Source organism: Trichoderma ghanense (genome assembly GCF_004382785.1).
Source record: "Trichoderma ghanense strain CCMA-1212 chromosome Unknown scaffold_22, whole genome shotgun sequence".
NCBI lineage: Eukaryota > Fungi > Ascomycota > Sordariomycetes > Hypocreales > Hypocreaceae > Trichoderma > Trichoderma ghanense.
In genome coordinates this window covers 208,060-235,237 of record NW_027395685.1, presented here as the reverse complement: position 1 = coordinate 235,237, position 27,178 = coordinate 208,060, and the positions used below count along the sequence as shown (strand labels likewise).

Here is a 27,178-nt window from a genome sequence, read left to right as displayed (position 1 = left end):
AATTCGGCACCTTTGTGGCTCGTTTGTCGTCGTTGTGAGGTCGTCTGTGTAGCTGTACTTTTGTGACGGAGCTCTGACAATGAGCCCCTAGGCCGAGAAGCAGAGGCACCCATGCATGGATGTCCAGACCCTGCAGCTCAAACGGGGCCGTCATCAGGGGTAAGTCCGCCCACCAATGACGTTGGTGCCTTTCTAGGGTCTCTTTTTCTCCCACACTGCTGCCCCCGACTGTGCGATACGACAAGCGAAGCGATAGAGAGATGCTTCGACGGCTGGAGATGGAAATGGAGACTGAGGCGGTACAGGCTTCGTACTGTGCCCGTACTGTACGCTGCGGCAGCCGTGCCGTGCTGTGCAGTAAGATAAGGTAAGGCAGGTAATATCAGCGGCCGAGCAAAACGGGCGACATGCTACATGCTACCAGGCAGCGCACATGTAACCTCCCTAAAGCAGCAGGTCCTGTGGCAGCGATCCCCAACGGCGGTTTCGAAAAGAGGTGCGTATCACCTGCTAGCAGCATTATTTTCCTTTTTGATAATCGTGATTGACAAGCCCAACGGACCGAAACGGAGCTGTAAGTGGAAGAAGGAAGAGAAGATGAAAAAAAAAAAAAAAAATTGGGCAAGCACGGGGCGCCGTGTGAGCTGACTGTGTGCGCGATTGTTTGCGTGGTTTTGCGATCTGGGGAGTAGAGTGTTTGAGAATCGGGCGGGTTCTGCGCGTCATCTGGCCCATCTTTTGTGATTCATAGATTTTTTTTGGCTGTGTCTTTCGTTGCTCATCAGGTGCTGCTCACGAAAGTCGGAGACAGTACGGCGCAAAGTAACGGTACGAAACCACAGCGATCCAGAGAAGGATCGACTCCTCCGTGGAATACGAGTCTACCTTATCTGTCAGTGTTGTGGGCGGCCGCTGCAGATGCGCTCGAAGCCGGTCGAAGCACCTGCCGTCGGTTTACGCGTACCGGTACGAAGTCGAGCCATCTTTACTGTGGGAAAGGGAAAGAAGGAAACGGCTGAATAACGGGGAACCGGCGCCACGTTGGATATGGCGACTGGCTGGGTCGGGCGGCCACGCAACTTTTGTCTTGTTCACGAGTAGCACCTCTCATTCTCTGCTCCTCTTCTTTTTGGTTGTAAAAGCCTGGGCGGCTGCTGCAACATGGGAAAGCCGGCGACACGAGGCCCATTTGGGCTACCGGCAACTCGGAAATGGCAGCCAGCCAGCAAATACGATGCCCGAGTATCGTCTACTCGCGCTGGGCGCATAGCCGCAGGCGGGCGGGCGAGTATCGGTACCTCGGACGACGCACTAATCGCCAATGCTAATTGACAGCCCAGCCGCGCCACCAACACGAGGCCAGGCGTCCGCCCACCGTTCTGGACCCTGGCGCCGCTCTTCCTCTCTCCACTGGCCGGACCTGATGAGCGAGCCGAGGGGCTGGGGGTGATTCGGGGCGTCGACGCTGGGCGGCTGCTCTGCTGGTCTCACCCGGGCTGGCTCAGCCGCCCTCGCTGGTTGGCCACCGCCGGCGCACCAGGCAGGTATCGACAGGGGCCTCCCTCGCATCGCCGGTCTTGGCCCTGCAGGGATTTGCGACAGGGGGCGCAAGTGGTGGGACCCTGGGCTCTGGCTCTGCTGGGCTGGGCTCATCAGCATACAGCAGCACGGGGGACAGTGCCTACTGTACGTCCAGCGCCTGTACGAGCACCAGGTCAGTCAACCGCCGAGTCGTCCTCACATAATAAGACACGCATCTCACCACCGCCTCGATTCCTCTCCTCCTCCTCTTCTCTCCTCCTTCCCTCGTCCCTCTTATTAATTCCCCCATCACCGCTGCCTCGAGTCCCTCCAAACCTTCCTCGAGCCTCCTTCCCGCGTCTTTCTCTTGCGCAGTCTCTCGCTACCAGCTTTCGGCCACTTGACCCGACCATCGCTTAGGTCTACTAATTGTTTCTCTTCTCGCCAAATCTTTACCAGCCCGTCCATCCGGCTATATATATACGCATCTTTTCGACAAGCCCTCGCTATCGTATAATCACAATCGCCAAAATGCTTTCCAAGACCTTCGCCACCGCTGCTCTGGCTCTTGCCGCCTCCACCCTGGTGTCTGCCCAGACCTCTACTGACTGCAACCCCCTTGAGAAGAGTAAGTGAATATCTGCTGCGGGTAACGGGAAATATTGGCGAAGAATCACTGGGAGGAGGGAGTTTCGACGACACTGGATATCATCCGGAGCATCAACATCTTGATCAACGACCAAGTCACTGACACTTCACCTTACAGCCTGCCCCAACGACCCTGCCTTTGGTAAGAACTCGGGCAACTGCGACTTCAGCAAGGGCGCCTGCAGCAGCTTCGAGAGCCTCCCTGGAACAACCCTCAAGTACAACGGCAACGGCGCTGTCTTCTCCATCAGCACCGAGAAGGAGGCTCCCACCATCCGCACCGGCAAGTACATCTTCTTCGGCCGCATCGATGTCGTCGTCCAGGCCGCCGCTGGTGCCGGTGTCGTGACCTCTGCCGTCCTCCAGTCCGATGATCTCGACGAGGTATGTGTCTCCCTTTCAACCCCCTGCTTGTTCGACGACAAGCAAGACTAACTGATGTGATTCCAGATCGACTGGGAGTGGGTTGGCGGTGACAACTCTCAGGCTCAGACCAACTACTTCAGCAAGGGCAACACCGCCACGTACGACCGTGGTGCTTTCCACGCTGTCGACAACCCTCTGGGATCTTTCCACACCTACTCCGTGGAGTGGACTTCTGCCGGTGTCACCTGGCTGATCGACAACAATGTCGTCCGCACCCTGACCGCTGCCAACGCCGAGGGCGGCGCCTCTGGCCTCCCCCAGTCGCCCATGCAGGTCAAGCTTGGAACCTGGGTCGCCGGCCGCAAGGACGCTCCTCAGGGCACCGTCGAGTGGGCCGGCGGCTACACCGATTTCTCCAAGGCTCCTTTCCTGGGCTACTACAAGAGCATCTCCATTGTCGACTACGCCGGTGCCGACGCCCCTACCTCGAAGAGCGTCAAGGAGTACATGTACAGCGACCACAGCGGCTCCTGGCAGAGCATCAAGGTCGTCCTCGGCGACGGCAGCGACGACAGTGCCGACGTCACCTCCACCTCCGCCAAGGCTTCTTCCACCAAGGCCTCTTCCGCTGCCCACACCACCTCCAAGGCCTCTTCTGCCGCTGCCTCCACTACCGCCGCCGAGGAGACCACCACCAGCACCGAGGTCGAGACCACCCTCGCTACCGCCACAGCCGCTCCCACCAAGAGCACCTCGAGCGGCAGCGGCGCTGGTAACTCCACCGTCTCTCTCGTCCCCAGCGGCTCTGCCCAGCCCACCAAGCCTCCCACCGTCCCCGGCAACGCTGGTTCCCGCGCCGCCGCCACCCTCGGCAGCGTCTTTGCTGTCGGTGCTGGCCTCGCCCTGGCTCAGTTCCTCCTGTAAACGGGATCTTGAGACCAAAAAAACACACCCTTTGGATTTTCTTTTCAGGAATGTACTTATTGCGGACATGAAAAGCATGTAGATTGGGGCCAGGCGTGCGCGTGCGGAGCGGAGAGCGGACCAAGCTAATACTATACAAATTCGAGATTTACACGAGCCGCACTCTTTTTATCTTGTTCACTGTACATTTGGCGACGGGAAACAAAAAGTTGTGGCACGTCTTTGGCTCTCGACCGGTATATCCTTTTCACCTTTTCACCTTTTCCTTTCTCTCTTGTTTCTCCCTCCTGCCTCCGCAGTTCTGGACGAAAACGCTTATAATGATTTTTAATGGGGGAGGTCTGCTCTCTTCTTCCGCCGAGTCGACTACGGTTATGTCGTTTGCTTGGATTGACGAAGAGAAGAGGATCGATGATACTTGATGGTTTTTCTTAGCTGCCGTTGGTGTTTTTTGTTTTTGGCTTGATATCCTCCTTGATGTTTGTTTTGCCTGTTTGGATCATGTATCTCGGCGCATGCCCGATTGGGATGTGTATGTTGAAAGGATGTTGAATGAGAAGCTTGATAAATGATGCCATATTTTTCCATTGCCATGCCGTGTGATTCCATTGTCAGTGATATCTTGAGCTGTCTGCTTGCATCTGTCAAGAACCCTGTGACTGACTCCTGATCTGCCTTTCTAACCCACGACTCTTCAACTCCTGCACCCCATACTTTGCCGTCAGTCAGCCGGTCAGTCAGAAGTGTCGTCGTCGCATGCGAGTGAATACGGGGTAATACGGAGGAAGCACGGAACATCCATGTCCATGAATCCATTGCTCCCATGATCCTTGTCCCATCCATGTCCCCATGTCCAACGTCCCATACCCAACGGGGCAACCGTTTAAATTGCACCCGACACCAAACAAACGCAGCTAGTAGCGGCCTTTCCCACTAGCTTCCTCTGTCTGGCTCCCCCGCGCGCAATAAGGCGCGATAATGGGAATGGTAATGGAGTCGGGGGGGAAGGGTTCGGTTCTTGTTGGGTTAGGGCCGACGAATGGGCGCGTGGCGTGGGCAAGGGTCTGGGGCGGGATTCAGATACGGATTTTGCTTAGAGGTACGAGGTGCAGAGTACTCCGTATAGTCGCAGAGGTTCATTTCTTTTTTGGTGCCTGCCAAGGGTTCCGGTTGTGTCTTTGTGTGTGTGTGCAAGGGGATGGATGGATGGTCTGGGGGTTTTGGGGTTTTGCTGTGAGGGCTTGTGGTTTGAGCGCTGTGATGGGTATAAGAGGATGATAGAGGAGGATGGAGAAGGGATGGAGTTGTTTTTGCTTTGGGCTTTGGGCTTTGAGAGGCCTGTGCTTGGTAAGGAGTGATGTAATGGACGGATTTATACGTTGTTTTTTGGGAGGTTTGGGAGTGTATGCTTTGAGAGACTGAGTGATTATGTGGGTGAGCGGGAATTCATTCTGCGCGCGGTTTTGCAGGAGTTGCAGAGATTACGTGCATGAAGACTCATGCAGCCTGGCGCTGTAATCAGTAAAGGTGCCTTACCTTACAGATATGCTACCTTAGACATCAGTCAAGGATACGAGAAGAAGGTAAGAAGACTACCTACCTACCTACGCCGGTATTTCCGCTGTCCAGAGCTCACAAATCCAAAGACTCCTCGTATATCGGACAATCGGCCCCCTTCCTCGTCTACTAAGCACCTCTATAGACGCTGAACATGGAACTTGTCTGCATTGGGCAAGAGAATGTGTTGCCGTCATTACGGATATTACTGGGCTGGCCTGGGGGGGGGAGGCGAAGCTATCGATGGTTTGGTCAATGTTTCTCTACAGTGGCTTTTACTATTCCTGTTTTCTTTGGTTGGAGCCAAGGGGGATGGGGACGGACGGTTTGTCGGCTCCTGAGGGCGCGCGGGATGAGTTGAAGTTCTACCTGTACGCGTAAAATGTGTGTAAAGATGATCTTCCCAGAGTCGCGCGAGGATGATGGTTACAATTGGTCGCTGTTTTTCCGATGCTACTTTGGAGGTCGATGAAGAGCATTTACTCTCGCATGCTTATCCCATATCTATCTTGTACACCTTTCCCGGGCTCGCGTAGAGTCCGCCATGTCTCCCATGTTGTTGCACGCGACAGCACATGATGCGACCGTTGGAAAGTGACATTTGCCAAAGGGACCTCATGCCTAGGTGCGGCTCAGCTGTCAGCATTTGCTGTCTGGGCTGAGAACGCCATCGTGGTCACCGGGCAATAGCTTCAGCCTACATGTTCTGTGACCTACAAGCATTCCCCATGAAGAATGACGGTAGACTCTGCTTGGCCCTCTGCATGCTGCCTTATTCCCATCTTAGGTGAAGCTATTAAGAGGGTTCCTCTAGCTAACTCTGGCCAGAGACAAGTCAAAGGGCTGCACCGAAGAGGCGCGAGTCATGGAGCTTCAGCTTTGCTTTTAGTAGAAGGTGTTTGTGGGAAAGCGGCTTGGCTTTTGGCCTCTTTTCCCTCGCAATTGTTTTCCTGTATTGGTGTGTTTTGCTTGAGCCTTTGTTGCAGAAAGTGGTTCATTATGTACTGAGGTCGGTGGAATGTGGGTTTGTGTGACGTGAGCGTGTAAGTGACGCAGGGAGCAACGATGGGGTTGCGAGATGGGAAGATTTGCTGTTGACAGGATGGCTTGACATTGCTCTTCTGCTGTCAAGTGAATCTTCTACTGATTAGTCGGTACTAATTCGATTCTGTTACATGCACCCAGGTATACGGTTCTTTACATTTACTGAACCAAGGAGATGGAAGCGTTGCTATTATCGCCCATTGAAGAGGCGCATATATGGTATATAAGTAGGTTCGCCTCTAAAGTGCAAGACACACGCAGATGCCAACGCCCACGAGAGTTGCGTGGTATCAAATGTATATACAGGTTTGGCAATCGCAAGCCTTCCGACATTCGCCATCATCACCTTGAGCGGGTGTCTCGCTCAGCCATACGCACATTTGCTGTCAAGCTCGGCTATTTTGTGCTCCGACAGGCAGCATTGTCAAGCACTATGGCATCATGGGACAACTCAGATCCAGTGTCGTCTCATGGCTTCCTGAGAAATTCTGTTCTGCAGTCGCCTCAAGGCGAAACATGGCTACTCTTGCACTCTTGCAGGAATCAATCCGAGTCAACGACCCCTTTTGCTAGGGTTTGCGAGTGTTTGACTTACCTTGTTGGCCCAGGGACACATCGTGACTGACCTGACGTTTCTCGACGGCTTCGCAAAGTCTGCCATCAATCGAGGAAGGCACGATGCATCTGAATGCAGTTGGCCAAAATAAAGGCGGTTATAAAAGAGGCAGGAAGGAGGCAAGCTGATGTTCTGCCTCTCCATATCCCATCTCCAATCTGCATCTGATCCTCCAAAACCCAGCCGTATAATATCATTACCATCATCATCAACATCTTCATCTTCACATTTATCAGTACGTTATATCACCTTGCTGTATCTCTACTCCTTTTGAAAGCCAGACACACAATTTCCACGCAACAAAAGACGGCATCTGCATCATGGCCCACCGCTGCTACATCGTCCCGCCTCACCTCCTGAAGGCCATCTCCGAATCCTCTCACAACTCCGATGCCATCCGCCAAGCAGCTCGGGCGGCCCTCATTTCTCACGAAACACACTCCGCCAAGCGCAGGCTGCACATCGAGGCCGTAGTGCAGAGCAGACGCGCCAGCCGTGCTCCGCCGCCCAAAAGCCCCTTTGTTCCCGTCTCTGTCCTCCGCTCCCTAGCCCAGTCTGAGCAGCTGGATGAGGACGCTCGAGCGCGTGCTTCCAAAGACCTTGAGCATGCTCTTTACCTCGAGTCCCGAGCAAAAGATGCCAATGAGGCGGCTCAGCCGGATCCAGATGCACTCAAGTCACCAACAAAGCGATCCGTCTACGACGCCGAGCACACGTCAAGCGAGAGCAAGCTGCCTGGCAAGCTCGTCCGGGCCGAGGGTAACAAGGCGGCCCAGGACAAGAATGTCAACGAGGCGTTTGACAATGTCGGAACTGTTTTGCAGTTCTACAAGGACAAGTTCAAGTGGATTTCCATTGACAACAAGAACTCGGACGTCATCAGCTCTGTCCACTTTGGAGACATGTACGAAAACGCTTGTAAGTAATGGCCTCTCCCCTTTCCATACAAGACAATAGGGTTGGCTAATACGAGGCCAGTCTGGGATACCGAGGAGCGGCAGATGGTGTTTGGAGACGGCGGCGAGTTTCTGGGCAACTTTGTTGGCAGCATTGACGTGATTGGGCACGAGTTGACGCATGCAGTCACGGAGCATACGAGTCCCCTCAATTATCAGGGACAGCCCGGTGCTTTGAACGAGCATGTCTCTGACGTGTTTGGCATCATGGTCAAGCAACAGGTCCAGAACGAAACGGCAGCCAGTGCCGACTGGCTCATCGGCGAAGATTGCATTCTCCCAGGCGTCAAAGGTGTTGCCCTCCGCAGCATGAAAGCTCCAGGAACGGCATACAATGACCCTCGGTTTGTGAGTAAAAAGCTTCTTGCCACCCAAGGCATCCGAGACTGACAGCCACCCAGGGAAAAGATCCCCAAGTCGACAACATGAAGAACTATACACCAACATTCGAGGACAACGGCGGCGTCCACATCTTCTCCGGCATTCCCAACAAGGCCTTTTACCTGGCGGCCAAGGCGTTTGGCGGCTACTCGTGGGAAAAGGCCGGCCAGATCTGGTGGAAGACGATGCGCAGCGGCCAGGTGTCCGAGAACAGCACGTTTCTTCAGTTTGCCGACGTGACCGTCGAAATTGCTAAGAAGGAGTTTGGAGCCGATGCCGCCAAGACGGTTCGCAAGGCCTGGGATGATGTTGGCGTGACTAGGAGCATCTAGAAGAGGAGCCCGGGCGGCGGTTGGTGCACCATTTTGTAGTGCCGTCTCGCTGCGATTCTCCTAAGAACCTCTCCCCTGCGATGTATTCTTTCCGTCAATCGTCACCTATAGTCTTGAGCTCTACAGTTGGTTTGGCCCAGAATTGAGAGAGTCGTCTTGGTCGTCCTATTTCTTGAGACGTAGAAAGAATCACCGAGTTGATTGCGATGCTGGGGTAGGGAGAGCGAGCTACTAGGTACCTAATCCAATGTCAGGATCAGATCCCCTGAGTACCAGGTACCTTAGGTATTGACTGGAAGATGAGAGAATAAAGTGCAAGGGAAGGTGCGAAAGGCGTAAGTTGATGAAAACAGGACATGGTGAGGGTGGGAAGGAGCAACCCGAACTGCTCCTACGTGCTGAATGAGATATTTGATATCTGTTTCCCTTCTCTGGCCCAAATCTTCTTCTTCTTTTCTTGGTTCAGATCGTTTGAATCCACAATATTTTCACAATTAACGCACGCACGCTTGTGGCAGTTGACAGTCCGTCGCCTCTTATCAAAGTGTCTCAAGAGCTTGATCGTGGTGGCCACAAGGACGAGAAATAGCCTCATGGCTTCTTCATTCACGCCTCTCAACCGAGGCATCGGTCGCAATGGCAGTTCCACAAGGCCGCCGCCTTCTGCCTCGGCCACACAGCAACAAGAGCCCTCCCCATCGCCCCCTCTTCCTGCGGGAAAGCCAGACACGCCGAAGCATAATGACATCCGACTTCGATACCAGCTCTCGCTACCAACCCTCAGGTCGCTCTCCACGATTGAGGAAGCACCCGACCGACGAAAGGTTCTCGAGACGGCGTGTCACGCAGCAGAGTTTCGGTCCTTCCCGATCAAACAAGACCAGAAGAATCTGTTTCGCGAAATCAACGACCACACGGGCATTCCATACCCGATCAGCGGCCTCGTCACCGATCCGTGGCAGAAGGTGTTTTTGCTCGTACAGATTGATCTCTCACGAGGAGGATGGCCCAACAAGATATCGGCAAACGGCCGCAAAGAACTGATGCGGGAGAGCGGCCGCATATACGTCGTGCTGGATCGTGTGCTGAGATGCCTTGCTGACATCTTTGGCGAGAGAGAGGACGGCAGGGGCGTCACCGTCACTCTCGATGTCCTCAGGAGCGTCAAGGCCAAAGTGTGGGAGGGCACCGAGCTCGAACTGCTCCAGGTCGAAGGAATTGGCGCGGCCAAGATGAAACGCCTGACTGATGCCGGTATCAAGACTATCAAGCAACTTGCTGGACTGGAGTTTTATCACATCGAACGACTTCTCAGCAGGAACCCGCCCTTTGGACATCAGATGCTCACTCAACTCTCGGGATTCCCGCTCCTGCACGTGCAGGTTTCTGTGGTATCCGGGTACATTCCCACGCAGCATGACAAGCAAGACACCGGCGTGCCAGTCTTCCATCAATCCTGGATCACCAGGGTTGCGTTGGGATATAGCAATGATACTCTGCCCACCTGGTGCAAACGGAATCCATGGGCGACTTTGGTCGTTGAAGGAGATGATGGCCGGCTCTTGTGGTTCTGGAGGGGCAGTGTGAAGAGGATGGAGACGAACAAAGTCATGTTCGTTCGCCTGGACGCCAGAAAGGGGGAAAACATCAAGGCCACCTTTGCCTGTGAAGGGATCGTCGGGACTCTCATACGAATGACACTGGCCATCTAGATTTGCTGCTAGCAGTAACATTGCATCCGACCTGCAGGCAATACCTCGACTTGGCAGGTTGAATCAGCTACTCGCCTTCGCACACAACTTCTTGACTGCATTGAACAAGTCACCGATATATTAACAACTTGATGGATGGCCGATGCGGCATATCCAGCTGTTTCCTGAGCAAATTGAAAAGGCCTACAGTTGTACGGCCAATCTATTTTTGCTGTAGCGCAAATGCAAGGCAGACTGGCTCCAATCTCAGTCGCTGACAACTCAACAGACTAACAAATTCAGCCGCAATTCCTCTGGTGACCCTGGTTCGCCCCTCCGTAAGAGAGGGGATCATCATGTCGAGTCCGTGAGACACAAACAGAGAACGAAAGAACAGGAAAAATGAAGGAAAAAGAAATACTCAAGCACGGATGAGAAACGGAAGAAAAGGAATCATAAGAAGAAAGGGGAAAAAAGATGCTGCATCTTTGTCACTATTAGGAGACGGACTGAGACTCGCAAGGGTTGCCGCAGTTCGTGGCTTATACTTGCATCGGCCGGAGCCTGATTCAGCCCAATGGCTTCTTTCCCCGCAGATCCATGCATTTCAGCCCCAACTTACTCTTGTGCCAGCAAGAAGGGGTCATGGCCTGGGTCCCCTTCGCAGGCGGCACAAATACTACGATACTATACGATCTGGTCGGCGACGGAGTGCGTCGGCTGAGGCTGGTGCTTGTCTTAGCCTTGTAGCTAAGCTTAAGTGCGGCTCCGCTGCGACAGCCGAGTGAAGAGTTACTCACGCATTGTTCATCAAAGGAACTGTTACCATTTACCACCACTGTCTACAAGATGTATTTGTTCCTATGCAGCCTGCTGTCGAGGGAGTGTCGGAAGAACACACGGCAGCCTTACCAACCAGCTTGACAGTCATCCTCGCCCAGCTGTGGACAGCGTCTCCTGAAGACGAGAGCGAGAGCCGGCCCATCGGCGCTCGAAGCCTAGACTTGGCCCTACTATTTGCTGGGGTATATGCACGAGGAAGATCGCCTGCAACGGTCTGGTCCAGCCCTGGTCTACAAGTGTCTGTCGCTGCCGTTATGGGGAGCTGGAGCAATCCCATGTCTCACATCTTTATTGCCATCCAACTGTTGCTCTCGCACTATTCCCAGAATTGCTCATCCTGTCCACATGGCCCCCGGGAGCTGAAAGAATTGGACCCGCTCCTGCATGAGTCTGTTCCTCTTCCAACCCATCATGACAAGGCATCAATTGAGTTGTTCTTGGTCTCCGCCATATCAGTTATGACTGGCGAGGATAACGCACCGCGACTGACCGCCTCAACAGGTACCAGAACGGGAGAGCCAGGCACCCACACTTTCGTCCTTGGTCTAATTGCTTGACAACCACATTGGCCTAGCCCTTCCGCCTGAAGCCACACAGCTGGACAGCATTAAATGGGCAGCAGGTCAAGCCACCGGCTGACTGTGACACTGGAGTAAGGCTTCCTCTGCCATACTTGGAATGCTTGGCGAAATGGGCTGAAGGTTTAGTTCCGGCATGGGCCTTGTCAAGCCCTCCAGACCGTCCAGAAGCTTCGCCAATCAAGGCACGATGGAGTGCCGCTTGTTTATCTGAACCCCTGGATAGGTTGGCCTTTTAGCTTGTGATGGCTTCCCAGAAATCCCAGGGTCCATGAGCTAGGCACGGAGTCGAGCTGTGGGAGTGATGGAACGGGGAAGCTGTTGAGGAGATCTCGTTGCGCTTCTTGTAGCTGTATATAAAGGCGGCCAAGACCCTGTTTTCGCTACGGCAGTTGCACGTCTTTCTCTGTCAGGCACTCTTGCGGTCAAACGGGAATTGCTTCTCCCTAGCAAAAGTGTGTGTCGTCGTCTACTCGTTTCGTTGTCAAACTTGTCAACTCTCTTTATCTTTACCCATCATGTCGGTCTACTCTGCACTCCTCCTGGCCGCGGCTGGGTTCGCCGCTGCCGATAAGCTGGCAGCCATGAACCTCGGAGAGACGAGTCGCAACATCACAGTCGCCGGCCCTGGCGCTGCATCGTTCGGCGTCCACTCTATCTCTGATGGCTGTGGCATCGGCATGACCACCTGCGACGTCAACTGCATGCCCCTGACTGGCATCTGCTGCGGCCTAGGCAACGGTGCGTACTGCGACATTGGCTATTCTTGCGTCGATGACGGATGCTGCCCCGTCGGCAAGGTCTGCAATGGGCCGCCCACTGGCTGCAATGGAGACCGGGACCTTTGCGGCGAGTTCTGCGTGCCCAAGGGTACCTGCGATGGAAGTGGTGGAAGCGGCGGCGGTAGCGGTGGTGGTAGCGGCGAATGCCCTTCCGGATATGAGGCCTGCGATGACGAGTGCATGCCCACCGGCAGTGTCTGCTGCCACAACGGCTATCACTGCGATGCCGGCCAGACGTGCACGTCCGACTTCAAGTGCCGCCTCGGAGGAAGCGGTGGCGGCAGCAGTGGTGGTGATGGAGGTGACGAGCCGACCACTTCCATCGACGACGGTTTCACCTCCAGGGGCTCCGGCGGCTCTCGCCCAACCACTTACAGCCTCTCGCCGGACCCCGAGCCTACTGCTGCCCCTACCGAGTCGAACCCCTTTGGCGGCGACGACATCACCTCGACTGAGGATAGCCAGCCCACTGCCACCGAGCCTTCTTCGACTCCCAGGCCTACTTCGAACAGGGGCAGTGGCGGCAGTAGCGGAGGCAGCAGCAGTGGTGATAACGGTGGTGATGACAATGGAGGAAACAGCGGCAACGGCAACAGCAGCGGCAAAAGCGGCTCCAGCAGTGACAGCGACGGGGATAGCAATGGGGATAGCAGCGAGGACGATGGAAGCAGTGGCACAATCAATGCTCCCAGCCTCGTCGCTGGTCTCCTTGCGCTCGTTGCCTTTGTTCTGTAAGCGGGCTTCTACGCTGCAGCGTTGCGAAATGTTCGGAAACGAAGCGACTATTTGGCAGATACGATACGATACGGGGTATGGTGTGGGTAATGATAAATAATGGGGTGAACATTCGGAGGGAATGGAAATTGAATTGATACCTTTTGTTTGTTGTGTTTGGGAGGAAGATTGAATGGGTTGCTCATGTTTGATGAGGTTTTCATTATCATTTGAGAAATACACGATTCTAATGTCTTGGTCATTTATATGCTTGCGTGCTTCCCTCTTGTTCTCGAAATGAAGAAGCCTTACCTGAGGAATATCCAGGGTACTTGTCAATTGGAGCTGTGGCTATATAAGGATGAAGTGGTATTCGCCTCTTTATACATATCGTCGTACTCTCCCCCCTCCCCCTTTTAGACATAGTTTTACATATTGAGGAGCAGAAGGTAAGACGAAACAGGGCAGCTTGATGATAAATGGAGATTTTACAGATGAAGTAGAACAAGAAGAAATATAAACTGAAAAGGCAAAGAGGGAAAATCACCATTTGCGAAGCTAGTTCGCACGAAAACGCCGTGTTCTGCCCAGTTCTCCTTGTTTTCGCTTCCCCCCGCAGTTAAGTTGCAGTCGTGACAATGAGCCAACAACGCCCTTTTTTTCCATCCTTCGACGCCCCCCTATAACACCCCCTTTCGTTCTCGACCTTTCTGGTTACGTTTGCCCTTTGGCGTAATTCTGTCTCTGCCCTATGTGCTCCATGCGTTATACTTTGATAAATGTTTCGTTTCTTGTTTATTTTTGTTTTGATGTTATTGGCGATTACCTTTTCTTCACTTTTTGCTAGCGACCTGGTTGAAGCTCTCCAGCACCTTGTCCTTCAAATCGCCCTTGTTCTCATTGGCGTACTCTTCCGAGGGCGTCTTGCCGGATGAGGGAGCGCCCTCGGCAGCTTCGCCATTGGAAGGCTGCGTGACCATCTGCTTGGCCAGGACCTTTGCCTGTGCCTCGCTGACCTTGCCGTAGACGTTGAGGCCGGTGGCAATCATGCCGCTAATGTCGCCCACGTTTCCGGGCACGACGACGGCCGTGCTCTCCTTGGCGAGCTTGCCAAAGGCCTCAACGTACTTCTCCGCCACCGTCAGGCTCATGGCGCCCTGGGCGCCGTGGGAGCCCTTGAGGATGCTCGCGGCCACGGCGTCGATTCCCTCGGCGGTCGCCTTGGCCTTGAGCAGGATGGCCTCGGCCTCACCGTCGGCCTCGTTGATGCGCTCGGCGCGCAGGGCCTCGGACGCCAGGATGACGCTCTGCTTCTTGCCCTCGGCGATGTTGATGGCGCTCTGGCGCTGGCCCTCGGACTCGAGGATCTCGGCGCGCTTGGAGCGCTCGGCGGTGACCTGGCGGTGCATGGCCTCGACGACGGCGCCGGGGGCGTGGATGTCGCGGATCTCGTAGCGCAGGCAGGTGACGCCCCAGGCCTGGGCGGCCTCGTTGATGGCGGCGGTGATGTTGGTGTTGAGGGCGGCGCGCTCCTTGAGGACGTGGTCGAGGGTCAGCTGGCCGATTTCGGATCGCATCGTCGTCTGGGCCAGCTGGGAGATGGCGTACTCGGCATCCTCGACGCCGTAGCTGGGGCACAGATCGCTCGTCAGTACTCAATGGCTGGAGATTTCCTTTGTAAACGACCCTCAGTGGTCCTCAGACTTGGCGGTCCGACACCTGAGCGCAAGAGGGGGAAATTGGGGGAGAGCTGCAAAGCTCACCTGGCCTTGTACGCATCAAACACCCTCGTAAATAGCACGCCGTCGAGCTCCAGCGTGACATTGTCCGCCGTGATGGCGCTCTGACTAGGAATCTCAATGGCCACCTCCTTCAAGCTCTTGACGTAGGCGATCCGGTCAATCACGGGCGCCAGGATGGCCAGCCCGGGCTCCAGGATGCGGCTGAACTTGCCCATGCGCTCGACGATCCATGCCGTCTGCTGCGGCACGAAGCGCACAATGGTGTTGGCGGGCAGCCGCGGCTTCTGGAAGTACGAGGGCAGCGGGCCGCCGAAGCTGCCACTGGAGCCGGAGAAGCTGGCGGGCAGGAGGGTGCGCGATGAGGTGGTGAAGGAGAGGTGCGGCTGGCGGGACCGCAGGACGAGGGCCGTGGTTGTCCTGCCTGCGCGGAGGGCGGCTCTGGGGGGTGGGAGTGAGGGCATCGTGAGAATTCGGAAGATTTGCGTCTGCTATGTGAGCTGCCTGTGGTGCTGCTTAAGCTGCCGAGGAGCTTTGAATGTCCGCTGCAATTTGGTCCTGGCCGTGAAACTGCGTCACCCAGATGCTAAACTGGTCAGAGGCACAGCGCTGGACAGTGAAGGGAAGAAAAGGGAAAGAAAGGAAAATCGTGGCGGTCGTGGAGGTCAAGAATCAGCTTGAAGGCCTGCTGGATGTCATGATGCTTGCAGGTGCAGCAGCTTCTCGAAGAGCTGCCTTGTTGCTTTCTCTGCTGTCCACTCCGGCAGTTACCCGACTTGCCGTGCTTTGCACGCAAATCGCTAACATCTCGAGCACCTAACCTTAGACAAGGTACCTCAGCCGAGGTACCTTAACACCCCGGGCCATTCCGTCATATCAACTCATCATCGTTCTTTTGCTCCCTCGCTTCTTCCTACAATAAAACAGTCCCGCATAACCAAAAACTGCCCCGCGCTCAGGGAATAGCTGCACCTTTGCTGCTGATCCCGCGATAGACCGACGATTCACGACTGGACGAGACCGCTGCGATACTTTGACCTTTTTTTTTTTTTTTTTTTCGAAAAAGAGTGCTATATAGAAGAGAAGGCCATAGCTGCTACTCTGCTACGCAACCCCTCTCCTTCGTTCCCAGCGACGACGCCGCCAACAGCAAGAAGCTCGGGCAGACACCACGCGCGCACTCAGAAAAAAAAGAAAAAGAAAGAATCACAAGGAAGAGAAAGGAAGACAAGACAGCAAAAGATAGCATCAACAATGTCTGCCAAGGTCCCGCGCAACTTCCGCCTGCTGGAGGAGCTCGAAAAGGGCGAAAAGGGCCTCGGCGCCGAAGCCTGCAGCTACGGTCTCGAGGACGGCGAGGACCTGCTCATGTCCAACTGGAACGGCACCATCCTGGGACCTCCTCACGTAAGAGCCCCTTTTGACACCTCTCTCAAAAAAAAAAAAACATTTTCTTTTCTTCTTTTCGGCATTTTGCGGTCTCTGCCTTGTTCTCTACGGGACGAAAAGATGTTCATGTAGATTTGAGGGAGAAGATGGGTTCTCGACCAACATAACACAGAGCAGAAGCTAACAAAAGCATACAAACACACACGCAGTCGGCCCACGAAAACCGCATCTACAGCCTCAAGATGCACTGCGGCGAAAAGTACCCCGACGAGCCCCCCACCATCCAGTTCGTCAGCCAGATCAACCTGCCCTGCGTCAACCCCCAGAACGGCCTCGTCGACCCCAAGCAGCTGCCCTGCCTGGCCCAGTGGAAGCGCGAGAACACCATGGAGACGATCTTGATTGAGCTGCGAAGGTGCGTCTACTCTATTTCCTCCCCCCCCCCCCCCCTCTCTCTCTTTTCCTCTCTCTCCTTGTTTTGCTCTCATTCGTTTCTCTGCTTCAACTGGTCGGAGCATTGAACCGTGACTGTGTGCGTGCGTGCATTGCATATAGTGGGATTCTTTGATGCTGACTTTCTCTGGTGTTTGTAGATATATGGCTGCTCCCGCAAACAAAAAGATCCCCCAGCCTCCCGAAGGATCGACGTACTCATAGATTCCGAGAAGCCACAAAGGGAAGGGGGCGTAGGATGGAGGGAGAAGTGACGTTGATAGATGATGAAGTGGGCAAAGAAGCAAAACCAAAAGCAAAAAGAAGGAAGAGGAGGACAAACAGACAAACACACATGGGAAACCCCCTCTCTTCTTTCCATCGGCCAAACAAACCCGCAAAAAAAAATCGTCACTCACGAAGGATCTTTTACATAGCGCCGCCGTCTTCATTCAAAGCGCAAATCTCAAGTTTTTTTCTCCAGTTCACATTGTTTGGAAGCACAAGGGTCTTGGTTTCTTCTCATTGCGAGATCGTCAAGTTTTCTCTCCATCGAGTACCGTAGTTGACGCTTTATTGTTTCCGTATGAGCAACCCTAAGGTTGATGTTGTATATGGGCAACACCGCTTGAGATACCGTACTTCCCCCCAGTTCATATCCACAAACATCCCAACCATCCCTCCAAGTTCATGCTCCTCCTCTCGGCCCTTCGCCTCGAGCTTTCTCCAGCCCAAAATATCCAGCCCATTTCGTTTGGTTCCGCTCCATTCTATCCCCCATCATGCATGGAAAAGGAAAAGAAAACTAGGAAGAAAGGATGAAGAAAAAAAAAAACGGGAATAGGGATAAAAACTGGAAAAAGAAGATTGACTCTCCCCAATGACGCAGTTTGCTCCGGGTATCATATCAGTTTGCTTGTGTTTGCCCATCAGATAGTGACAACCAATCCATGATATACAGCAATATCCGACCTGACGAAAAAAGAAACGATTATTACAAATATATAATATTTCAACAACGCGTGGTATAGCGTTGAATCGAAAATGCTCAATATAGAGCAGTTCGTAATCTCAAGGGGCAGAAGAATCAAGTGTGCGGGCGAGGAAGGGTAATATGTGGTGAAAAGTCGTTCAGTCGTCATCTCCCCACCATCCCAGCTCGGGATCCCTCCGCACGAACCCTACAGCGCTCAAACGGGCCGTGTTCATTGCGGCACGGCGTGGCTGCTGTGGTTGGGGGAACGTCTCGTTGGAGATGGGGCTGTCCGGTCGGGGCACGTCCTCGTTGCCGTCCTCGGAGAGCCTGGTGAGCTTGGAAGGAGACATGCAGTCGGCCTGATTCTGATGCCGCAATGGCACTCTTGCCTTGGGCTTCGATGGACGCTTCTCCTCTTGGTAGTCCCATGGGATGGACTGGAAGCCCGACGATAAGACCGCCTCTTCCACAGGCTGGCCATCGCTCCCGACTTGACTCCACTGGCCGCTGGAGTGCTTGCCTTGGTCGAGGTATACGAGGACGTCCTGCGGTTCGGCAAAGTCCTCTGGCCCGCGAATGGAAGAGACAAAAGACGCTCTTTCGGATCCAGTGTCCGCGGTCAGGCGAGAAGGCGCTCGGTAGTTGTCGTCCTCACCGTCAGGGTGCTCCGTAATTGGCGTGCTCATGAACGAGCTCGCCGCAGACTGTCGCGACTTTAATGAATGGGTCGGCGGTGCGGGGAAGTCAAAGTCGAGCATCGAATCCGTCACTACTTGAGAAGGATTCGAAACACGTCTCCGGGCCGGAAACGTATCCGACTGCGTGTTGCCTGCAGAAGCCTGCTGCGACTTTTCACGCATAGCCTGGGTTTTCTTACGGAGGGCTGATATAAGCATCTCCTCCTGGCGAGTAAGCGTCATGACGCAGCCTTGGCCGGCAGAGTCATCAACAGACGATCTGGCGGATCGTAAATAACGGTTGACTGAGGTTGGGCTTGGTGGCACGGGTTCATGGTCGGGCTGGCCTGACGATGTTGCCACAGATTCGCGGCGCAACGACGATCCTGAGCCACTTGTCAGCCGTGCCAATGCCTTTTGCCGATCCAGTTCTGCCTGAGAAGGGCGACGGGCTGGCAGAACGGTCGTGAGATGCGACTCTTCTGCGCCATAACCGTTCTGGCTGGTCATGCCTGAGCCGGTCGAGTTTGTGGATCCCACGGAAGGCTTGGGCGAAGAAGCACGAGAGCCGTCTCTCAGGGGCGGGTTCAGCCGAGAAGGGGATGGCGACATGCGTTTCCGCTCGGTGCTAGGAGCAGCGATGTAAACGTTGGATGACGCGAAGCTCGTTTTCTTGCTTGGCAATCCGCCTGACTCACGCCCCGACACCTGTCGTGCTCGTGACGGCCTCGTTTGGCCGTGCCCTGGTGCTTCTGGCCGTGCGGGGAGAGGCAGGTGGTCTCTAGCCGATGCCTTCCCATCGTCGTCTTCCTCGTCTTGTTCAGAATCGGACGACAGGAGCAGAACGCTTTTGTCATAAAAGTCGGCTTCTTGGATGATACCGCTGTCGGTTTGCCGAGAGGCTCTAGAAGTTCGGGTGTGTCTGCTTGAAACACTCCTGGCAGCATCGCCTGGAGAAGAGGAGTACTCCGAATGGGCCATCGGCTGCGGCTCGTTTGATTCACTAAGGGGCTTGTGAAGCCAGTCGAGATTGTGCCGCGCGTGCGGCTCTCGCCACTGCACTTCACCCTGACCGCCGGCTGGATCCTTCTTATTGTCAGCGCCGCTCATGAAGTCGGGCTCATCCATAGCCTCTCGAAAGGTCATCTGTTCATAGTGGTTATATAACGTAGAGAGTCTGTTTTCTGAAGAATGAGACGTCATCCGACGGCCTTCCACGGCGCTTTGTGGCGTGCTATCCGTCATGAAAGACCGAAAGCTGTCCTTGGTCCGTCGCTTGAACATGCCACGAAGATCGCTCTGCCGATGGGATGCAGCAGAGTATGGTGTTGTGACCGGAGTCGTGACAGAAGAGCCGGGGATACCGTGGTTAATAGTTCCAGAATCCAGTCCTGGTATTCGAATGGGCGACGCTATCGCGATGGAGTCCAGCCTAGGGGGCTTCCTCCGCGACTTGGGAGACCCCTCGGCATCGAGAGCAGCCTGTGCATTGGATAAATGGCTACTGTTCATGACCGGGATCGAAGCTTGTCGCGACAGAGAACGTGAGTGCTTCGACTTGTCATGCCAAGATTTGATAGTGGAAGACGACTGGGCCTTTTTCAGAGTGCCAGGCAGATTCTTCGCTCCGAAGCCAATGCTGTCGGTGAGGGCGCTCAGCCTGTTGGAGGGGGACGGTTGGCGCTCGTTTCTCCGGCTTTCGCCAGGCATGTTCATATCTGGTTCCTCCAGGGTCTTGTTATCGTACATGCCAACACTCACGGTTGGCAGCTTGGGGTCGTGATAAGGAGCGTCGATGCTGAGCGGCGTCGAGCCCAAAATCTTATGAGCCTTGCTCATAGGCATCGTGCTCGGGATGGCAGGCGGCTGAGGCTCCTGCGGCTTCTTACGCGCCGGCCGCGAGAAACCAAACTTCTTCATCCTGTCAGATGTTCCCAAAGCGCCGGGGGGGCGAGGGCAGGAAAGAGAAAAAAAAAAAGCAAGGAGGGAAGACAAAAAAAAATTCCCGTCCCAATCCTGGTACCAATCGAAGGGAAGACTAGAACTCCGTCATCTGACAATGGGCTATTGATGAGAGTCCTCCGTAAGAGCCAAGATCAAACTGAGTACGCAGAGCTGCACCCAAAGTTCCTAGGACCCAAGAAAACCGATTGAATGGTTGAGAATCGAGGTCGGTTCGGTCGCCGACTGAATATGCAACCGCGGGAAACGAAAGCCAGGGAATGGCTTTGAAGTTCGCGTATCCCGTTGTTTACAGGGGCCCCATTCGATTATTGCGTGCTCTCGTCTCTTCCTGGTCGCGGTAGCAAACTGCACAAGGCGAGGAAGCAAAGAAGACGCCGCGGCAAGTACAGAGCACCCGACTTCTCTGGCTGGGAGACGCGTGGTAATGGCGGGGAAGATGCGAGTTGCAGAAGAGACAAGCAAGATCGGGAATGGGGGCTCTCGTGTAAATGAACAAAATCTGCGGGTACCGTCTGGGATGAGGTGAAGCGAGGTCTAGTGCTCTGCCATGCTGGTTTAGACCACTGCAGAATCCGCAGCCCGTCTCCACTGGTCCAGTTGCTACTTGGAGCAATATGCCTGTGGCCAATGCGACCGGCCGATCAGGGACGAGCCAGGGAGAGCAAGATGCGAGGAAACGGCCGTGGGTTATAGAGCTGTCAAGGTCGCCCAGGCCGTGCGTGTGTGCTTGCCTATATTTGCACGAGCAGGAATGTGCTGTCGGGTTGCAGAGCCTAGAAGAACAGGTCGTCTGAGAGATGATAAGAGATGCGTCTGCGAATGAAGCCCGAGGCGCGACGACCGACGGCAGGCAGAGCTGTTTCCCTGTCCGTCCGTTCTTTGGTCCTGGTCCGCCGTGATAGGAAGAAGAAGCGAGAGAATCAGCCCTGGCTGAATCAAGAGGGGGGGGAAATGGGAAATGGCGCTGGCATCGACAACTGCGGGAGTCTCAGACGATGTCGACAGGCTTGCAGGGCCAGGCAACCGATCACCGACCTGGATGCAACACCAGCAGCGTTCGTCTCTCCTCGGGGACCAGGGTTTGCCAAGCTAAGTGCTGCTTCCCGCTGCAGGCTCAAAGGCAATTGACCGGCAGTAACGGTGATGCGACCTGTCCCAATCCCAGGCAATGCAAGCATCCAATAAGTATTTGTTACTTGATGCCACCACGACCACACCCGCGCTGCTGGACTCCGTACTACCAGCAGTGCTAGCAGTAGCGTGCGTCTGCCGGCGCGGTGCTAATAAAGAGACCGTGTAAGAACTTCTGAGGGATGAGGCGGCTGTCACCATTGCTTGCTTGCAGTCATTAGCCTCTGCGCGTACAAGCACTGTATCAACGGGTGTCTTGTAGGGTGCGGTACTATACCGACAGGCGCACACCTGAATCCCACGCGTGGACAGCAGCAGCTCCTTGGAGCACGGGCTCGTGCATTCGATCAATGCTTCCCGCCGGTACTTGGCGCCTGCGAGGCCGAGCCAGGCTGGCCCCGAATCATCTCGGAGTGAGGCCCTCGATGGGGAGACGCTAGCCACGATCTCCACGGCAGACCCATGCACGAGTCTCTGCCTCCCTGTCACCACTGGGTGCGGGCAGGTCCGGGCTCGGTGGCCTTGCAGATATGCTCGTGCCAGAGCAATCATGCAATGACTTGGCTGCGCAAACTCGGCTCGCTGCACCGCGGCCGGCCCGGACGGCTTGTCGTTAATCAAACGTACATCCTGCGCATCTTGATGTCAGTGGACAAAGTATGTGTGTCGCCTTCTGTCTGCCTCTCTGTTGCCCTCGGCCCGTGATTGTGCACACGATGCCATCATCATCATCATCATCGTCATGAATCTGAATCCCAGGCGCCTCGAGTCGGTGTTTGTCGGCTGCTGACCAGGCATTGGCTGTCTAATTTCCGCGGGGACCCGTGCTTGGGGGGGGCTGGCTAGAGCATCTCAGCCTTTTCTGCGGCGCGAGTGCGACACATGGCGAGCGATGGGATGACTCTCGCAGAGGTGGGAAATGGCAGAGTCGTGGGAAATGAAGTCGAGACCAGTGACGACTCGTGTCAGGCCCTTTTGGCAGGGATTCCCCTTCCAGGCTCTTAGGCCCTTCTTAGGGCCGTCCTAGAGCGCCTGAGGTCGGCGGAAGCCCCCTGCACGGGCCGCTCAGGGCCAGGAACGGGCGATGTTCAGGGACCTTGGCGCTCCATTCGTCCGCTGAAGAGAGTTTGCGCACCATTAGCGGAGGCCTGCAGGCGGCGAGAGCGCTGCCATCAAATTGAAAATCGATCCAACTTGGAAGTGTTGACAGCGTCAAATGACCTCGTGGGCACGGATGCACATGTGCAATTTGATCGGAGCTCGCCGTTGTCTTTCTGCTGCATCTCCAGCTCCTTGTCAATGACCTCCTTTACGATGGTTACCTTGCTTCGAGATGCCTGTCCCATCAGTGATATCACCGCGGGTACTTGCATGTACTCCATGCCTAGAACACAGCATGCGGAGTACATGTAGGCACATCTCATCTGCATGCGGTCCATCATGTAGGGCAAGCAACTTGAAGGGAAGGGGTGCCGCTCGCCGCTGGGTTACACCCAACCCGATTCTTGCAGGGCTGCTTCGATATTGAACTCATGCCGATATCAGGTCGCCCCCCTCTCGACGGTGCAACGCCAGAGGGCCCTACCTTGTTGAGTCTGTATCATTCGATGCGAACATTCCATGCCTCTGGTTCCTCGCACGAGTCGTTACGCCATTTGACTCAAAGAACAACTGAGACATCTCACAGCAATCATCACAGTACTTCGTCCTCTTTCTGCAGGGAAACAGGTGGTCCAAGCAAGACCCTCGTCTGCTTACGGCACCTTCGAGGAGAGTCCGGGGCACCCACGTGTCCCTCTCGCTCTGCGAGTTATCAGCTCCTCTCCTCGGCATCTCATTGGATCTTCAACGGCCGCGTCCAAGCAGTCCGTCAACTGCCGTGTCTGCAGTCTTATCAACAGCCCACCGGCGGCTCATTGGCGTGATATTCAACGTCATGCATATTCCGTGTCGGGTAGCTTCCTGTAGTGTTCGCAACGGGCAGCATGCTAATCCTTTGGGCAGATGACGAATTTAGCCGGTGAGATTGATGATACCATGCAAGTACATGTTTGCAGTGGCTCGCAGGGACAGGTTCGACAAGACAGGCTCATCTCTTTGCAAGTGCAGGGCGGACATTGTCTATTGATCTCCTCGGTTCTACCTTTTTTTTTGTATCGCCTACCTCATGTACTCCGTCCGTATCACAAGCACAAGTACTGCTCGGTAGCGAGTATGGCTTGCAAGACTACAATGTATGTAGGGATCACTGGATCGGAACAGGAAGCACTAAAGGCTGTCGCCCGAATGCTCCCACCAGAGTACAGTATCTGTAAGGTAGGCATCACAAAGAGGTAGTCCCTGCATACAGGGAGTCGCAAGCGTGGTTCTCACCACATACCTTACTCGTTGGCAAGGGATCGAACCCGGCAGATCGCTAGACCCTTTCGTGCAGACGAGGAATCAATAAGTTCAGAACCCAAGGCGAAGTAGCGATTAGTTTCGAGAGCCCTGGGCGAAGAACAAGTGCCAGGATATCTTCCTGATATTGTCATTACTCGCCAGTGTCTGTGACAAGCTGCTTGATGCCATCAGCTGCGAGGCCTTTACCGTAGGTGTGCTTTACAAAAGACGAACTCCTTACGTTGATAAAGCCTCACTATCCGTGTTCAATCACTTTTGTCTCGTTTTGTCTCGTCTCGTAGACTGGACGTTAACGCAGCCCGCTGTAATTATACGCCGTTTGCCCGCCGTCTATTAACACCGTTTTGCCTCCTCCGTCTGAACTGAAACAAAGGCAAACACTGCCATCGTTTCGCACCGATACCGTCGCCGTCATGCTATTGGACATCTTCAACAGCTTCAAAGCCCCCCAAATTTAAATTCCCGTAACATCGCCTCAAGACGAAGAGACAAAACGGCCGTTTCACGCCGCTGCCCATCAGACGAATCGGGGCTCTGCAAGCCCCATGCATAACTTGCATCCCTGGCCCTCCTCAACCCCAACGCTAACATCTTCATCGCCCATTCTGGCGTTTCTCTTTTCCACCCTTTTCTTATTTGGCATTCTTCCCCTGTTCGTTCGCGCGTGTGATTCGTCTCCGTATTATCCCCCACCCCCTTGTCGACGAACGCTACATAATTAGATACGGCTCAATGCGGAGCCCGCTGCTTGTTGACTTGCGGCCCTGGAATCGATCTATTGCTGCACGAACTGTTTGCTGATCCGTCCTTCAATTCTTCTCATCTTTGAATAGATCCTTTTATTTTTTATTTTTTTCCTTTTTTCGAAGTCGTCCTTTGTCTCCTTGAGTCCTGTAACGAGGACGAGTTCATGATGAAGACTTTCGTTGGATGCAGGACATGCGTTGCTTCGTGCCCTGGTGTCAAATGTTCATTTCACAATCACTGCCGTTTCACGTCTCAGCCAGCGGCAGTCCTCCTCATTCTCTGAGCTCATTTCTTTTTTTTTCCCCCAGTAGCGGTTGGACTAGCCTGACGATGGCTTGGGGAAACTGGAACACGGAGGGCAGGTCATCGCACGAATGACTCGGTGACAGAGTGGAGGCCGCGATAGTCAAAATTGCGCCCATCATTGTAATCTACGCCATGGAACAAGGTGCATGGATATGCTTACAAGTGACGTCGATTGATAAGCTGTACATCTGACACCTTTTGCATCCAAGTAGTATACAAGAGTGATCGAACGAAGAGTGATGGTATCTCTATACAATATCATCACTATATACTGTCTTGTCCTTCGTAACAGCGGTATGGCATTACATCTCTAAGCTTCATTCTCACACACTTCCTGTGGAGGAGAACTAGAATGAGACAAGTAAGAGAGGTGTCGATCATACCTTCTCCTGTAACATCTGCATCTTCTTTACCAATAGTATTCGTCAAGGATGACTAGATCTACAGTACTGTATCAAGACGGTTTAGTAACAGATCAAGCATACCACGTTACGTCTCCTCGCAACTCATCGAGCGCTCAGAGGCGCAGAAAGAGAGGCCACCAGTCCTGGTTCTTACCAAGACTCAATCTATAGCGGAACCACCATTCCTGAGCTTGGGGGGCAGACTCAACAGCCTCTTGGACCCTTCTGGTTCGAAACTTGACGTTCACTCCTCGTCCATCCATGCCTTCCAGCGTGCCCTGGGCAAATTTACGCCACCATTCGAGGACTCCCACGTGCTGACGGAGAGTTGCAATGAATATCACCTCCTCAGCGTCGAATATGACATTCTCGTCGCCTTGCAGCTTTCGCCAGGTTTCCAAGACATTTGCGTGTCCGCACCGGCTAGCTGTAAAAGCCACGCCGCCAGCATATCCAACATGAATGCCGGAAGCATGCCACCATTTCAGCACATCCGCCCGGCCATTGCTTGCGGCCCATAAGAGAGACCTGCCAGGTTTCAAGACAACGTTGTGATCCAGGGCGGCAGCATTGCGCCACCAGTCAAGGACTGATATGAGGCCATTACTACTCGCTTGTTCAAGTGAGGCCTTGGTGTATAGCAATGGGAAGCCCGACTCCTTCCACCACTGCAATATATGCACGTGGCCATTCTTTGATGCGCCATCCATGGCCTCTGTGTCGTAGACATGGCGACCTCGAAAGTGTAGGCTATTCTTCCAGTAGTTCAAGACCTCGGTCTGAGGAAAATACGCAGACGCCTTCGTTGGGAGAAAAGCTCCATCAAACGCCTTGAACAGCTGGGGATAGTTGTGCTCGAGGAAGGTGAGCACTTCCACCAGGGCAAATCGTGTGATGAGTCTCACAACTAATACCGGTAACATGTGAAAGTCTGCTGGCGCCAGGGATAACTTCTGGCAGATAGCACCAGTGTCACAAGTGAGGACTATTCGCTCGAGTTCGTGTGAGTATACGAGCAGAGGATCACCCAGGTCTTCAATTTGTGTGTTCCACTCTCCTGGGACAGGTAGATTGGTGCTGATACCCAAGGCATTCGCCAGCTCCCAATCGCCTGTGAAGCTTAGGATTCTACTCCATAGCTCAAACGGAAGCCCTGGGAGAGTCTGCGCCCGAGTTTTAGGCGTATCAACGACCTCCAAGGTGGCCTCTGTATCTCGGCCGAGATTGAGTAAATCGGCCTGGTTATGGATGAGATCAAGGAGGTCCCGAAATCCACTCCAAATTGTCGCTTGTTGCGGATGTGCCGCATCCTCATAGTGCCACAGTATTGGCTGCATCACTCGGATGCAGGGCCATGCTGTCTGCACTTGGCCCAACTGCTGCTGGACCGATGGGTCCAGCCATCCGCCATCGTCCATTCCAGGCACCATGATGCACCCTTTCTGAGCCTTGTTCCAGCTTTTCAAAAGATCATCAAGGAAAGTCTCGCTTGTGCCGGCCAACAAATGCTCAATACCTTTCACATCTAGAGGCACACAAACCAAAAGATCGGCCCATTCGACCAGGTCGCTTATGTTCAAGCCAGACCGCCTGGGGGATGAGGTATCCGGGTCGGCTTGCTGCTCCTGAGCTATCGGCGAGTTCTGGATGGTAATAATGAGCTGGTTTAGTCTCGGCGGCGGGTCATCAACCACTGCTCTCATCTGGATACGACGGTCTTTGGAGAGCCGGACCACGAGGGGTTGAGCCCAAGACGAATGTCGCGTGCCCGTCGCGGTGACGAGCAGCCGCAGAGGGCGCCTTTCCAGTGAGTCTTCGCCCAATGAGAAGCACGCCATCATGTCAGAGGCGCCGGGCCGCGGAGGTTGATGAGAAGTTGACTGCATGGTAGACAAACGACTAGCGCAGCGGGCTGAGCTCGTATCCCAAGTATCGTAGTTATGGAGGCTTCCGTGAAAACGAGCCGGCAAACCACCAGGCTTTTGAAGGATCAATTCGATGCCGTCATCGAGCCTTTGCCGCCTCTTCCACGGCTATGGAACCACGGCTCGCATCT

The 27,178-nt window shown here is 54.4% G+C and overlaps 8 protein-coding genes across 8 annotated transcripts; 5 read left to right on the top strand and 3 right to left on the bottom strand.

Moving 5' to 3' along the window:
• Positions 1-2,052: 2,052 nt before the first annotated feature.
• CCMA1212_010168 (putative glycosidase crf1) lies at positions 2,053-3,459 on the top strand (the record flags this gene model as incomplete). Its single annotated transcript, XM_073707221.1, has 3 exons — positions 2,053-2,149; positions 2,288-2,553; positions 2,620-3,459. 3 exons carry the CDS (start codon positions 2,053-2,055, stop codon positions 3,457-3,459), a joined length of 1,203 nt encoding a protein of 400 aa, XP_073554316.1.
• Positions 3,460-5,198: 1,739 nt separating this feature from the next.
• CCMA1212_010167 (uncharacterized protein) lies at positions 5,199-5,357 on the top strand (the record flags this gene model as incomplete). Its single annotated transcript, XM_073707220.1, has 1 exon — positions 5,199-5,357. The coding sequence occupies one exon, from the start codon at positions 5,199-5,201 to the stop codon at positions 5,355-5,357; it is 159 nt and encodes a 52-aa protein (XP_073554313.1).
• A 1,539-nt stretch (positions 5,358-6,896) lies between these two features.
• On the top strand, positions 6,897-10,057 carry CCMA1212_010166 (Protease PrtS; the record flags this gene model as incomplete). Its single annotated transcript, XM_073707219.1, has 4 exons — positions 6,897-7,594; positions 7,655-7,980; positions 8,034-8,327; positions 9,026-10,057. Coding segments are annotated over 4 exons (2,349 nt in total), but the record flags the coding sequence as incomplete, so codon positions are not given.
• Positions 10,058-11,975: 1,918 nt separating this feature from the next.
• Positions 11,976-12,974, top strand: CCMA1212_010165 (uncharacterized protein; the record flags this gene model as incomplete). The annotated part of the gene is made up of 1 exon (XM_073707218.1): positions 11,976-12,974. One exon carries the CDS (start codon positions 11,976-11,978, stop codon positions 12,972-12,974), a length of 999 nt encoding a protein of 332 aa, XP_073554315.1.
• An 812-nt stretch (positions 12,975-13,786) lies between these two features.
• CCMA1212_010164 (uncharacterized protein) lies at positions 13,787-15,156 on the bottom strand (the record flags this gene model as incomplete). Its single annotated transcript, XM_073707217.1, has 2 exons — positions 13,787-14,582; positions 14,717-15,156. The coding sequence occupies 2 exons, from the start codon at positions 15,154-15,156 to the stop codon at positions 13,787-13,789; spliced, it is 1,236 nt and encodes a 411-aa protein (XP_073554314.1).
• A 790-nt stretch (positions 15,157-15,946) lies between these two features.
• Positions 15,947-16,738, top strand: CCMA1212_010163 (Ubiquitin-conjugating enzyme spm2; the record flags this gene model as incomplete). The annotated part of the gene is made up of 3 exons (XM_073707216.1): positions 15,947-16,099; positions 16,291-16,496; positions 16,675-16,738. The coding sequence occupies 3 exons, from the start codon at positions 15,947-15,949 to the stop codon at positions 16,736-16,738; spliced, it is 423 nt and encodes a 140-aa protein (XP_073554309.1).
• A 906-nt stretch (positions 16,739-17,644) lies between these two features.
• Positions 17,645-20,086, bottom strand: CCMA1212_010162 (uncharacterized protein; the record flags this gene model as incomplete). Its single annotated transcript, XM_073707215.1, has 1 exon — positions 17,645-20,086. One exon carries the CDS (start codon positions 20,084-20,086, stop codon positions 17,645-17,647), a length of 2,442 nt encoding a protein of 813 aa, XP_073554308.1.
• A 5,149-nt stretch (positions 20,087-25,235) lies between these two features.
• CCMA1212_010161 (Uncharacterized protein) lies at positions 25,236-27,008 on the bottom strand (the record flags this gene model as incomplete). The annotated part of the gene is made up of 1 exon (XM_073707214.1): positions 25,236-27,008. The coding sequence occupies one exon, from the start codon at positions 27,006-27,008 to the stop codon at positions 25,236-25,238; it is 1,773 nt and encodes a 590-aa protein (XP_073554311.1).
• Between the last annotated feature and the right edge of the window lie 170 nt (positions 27,009-27,178).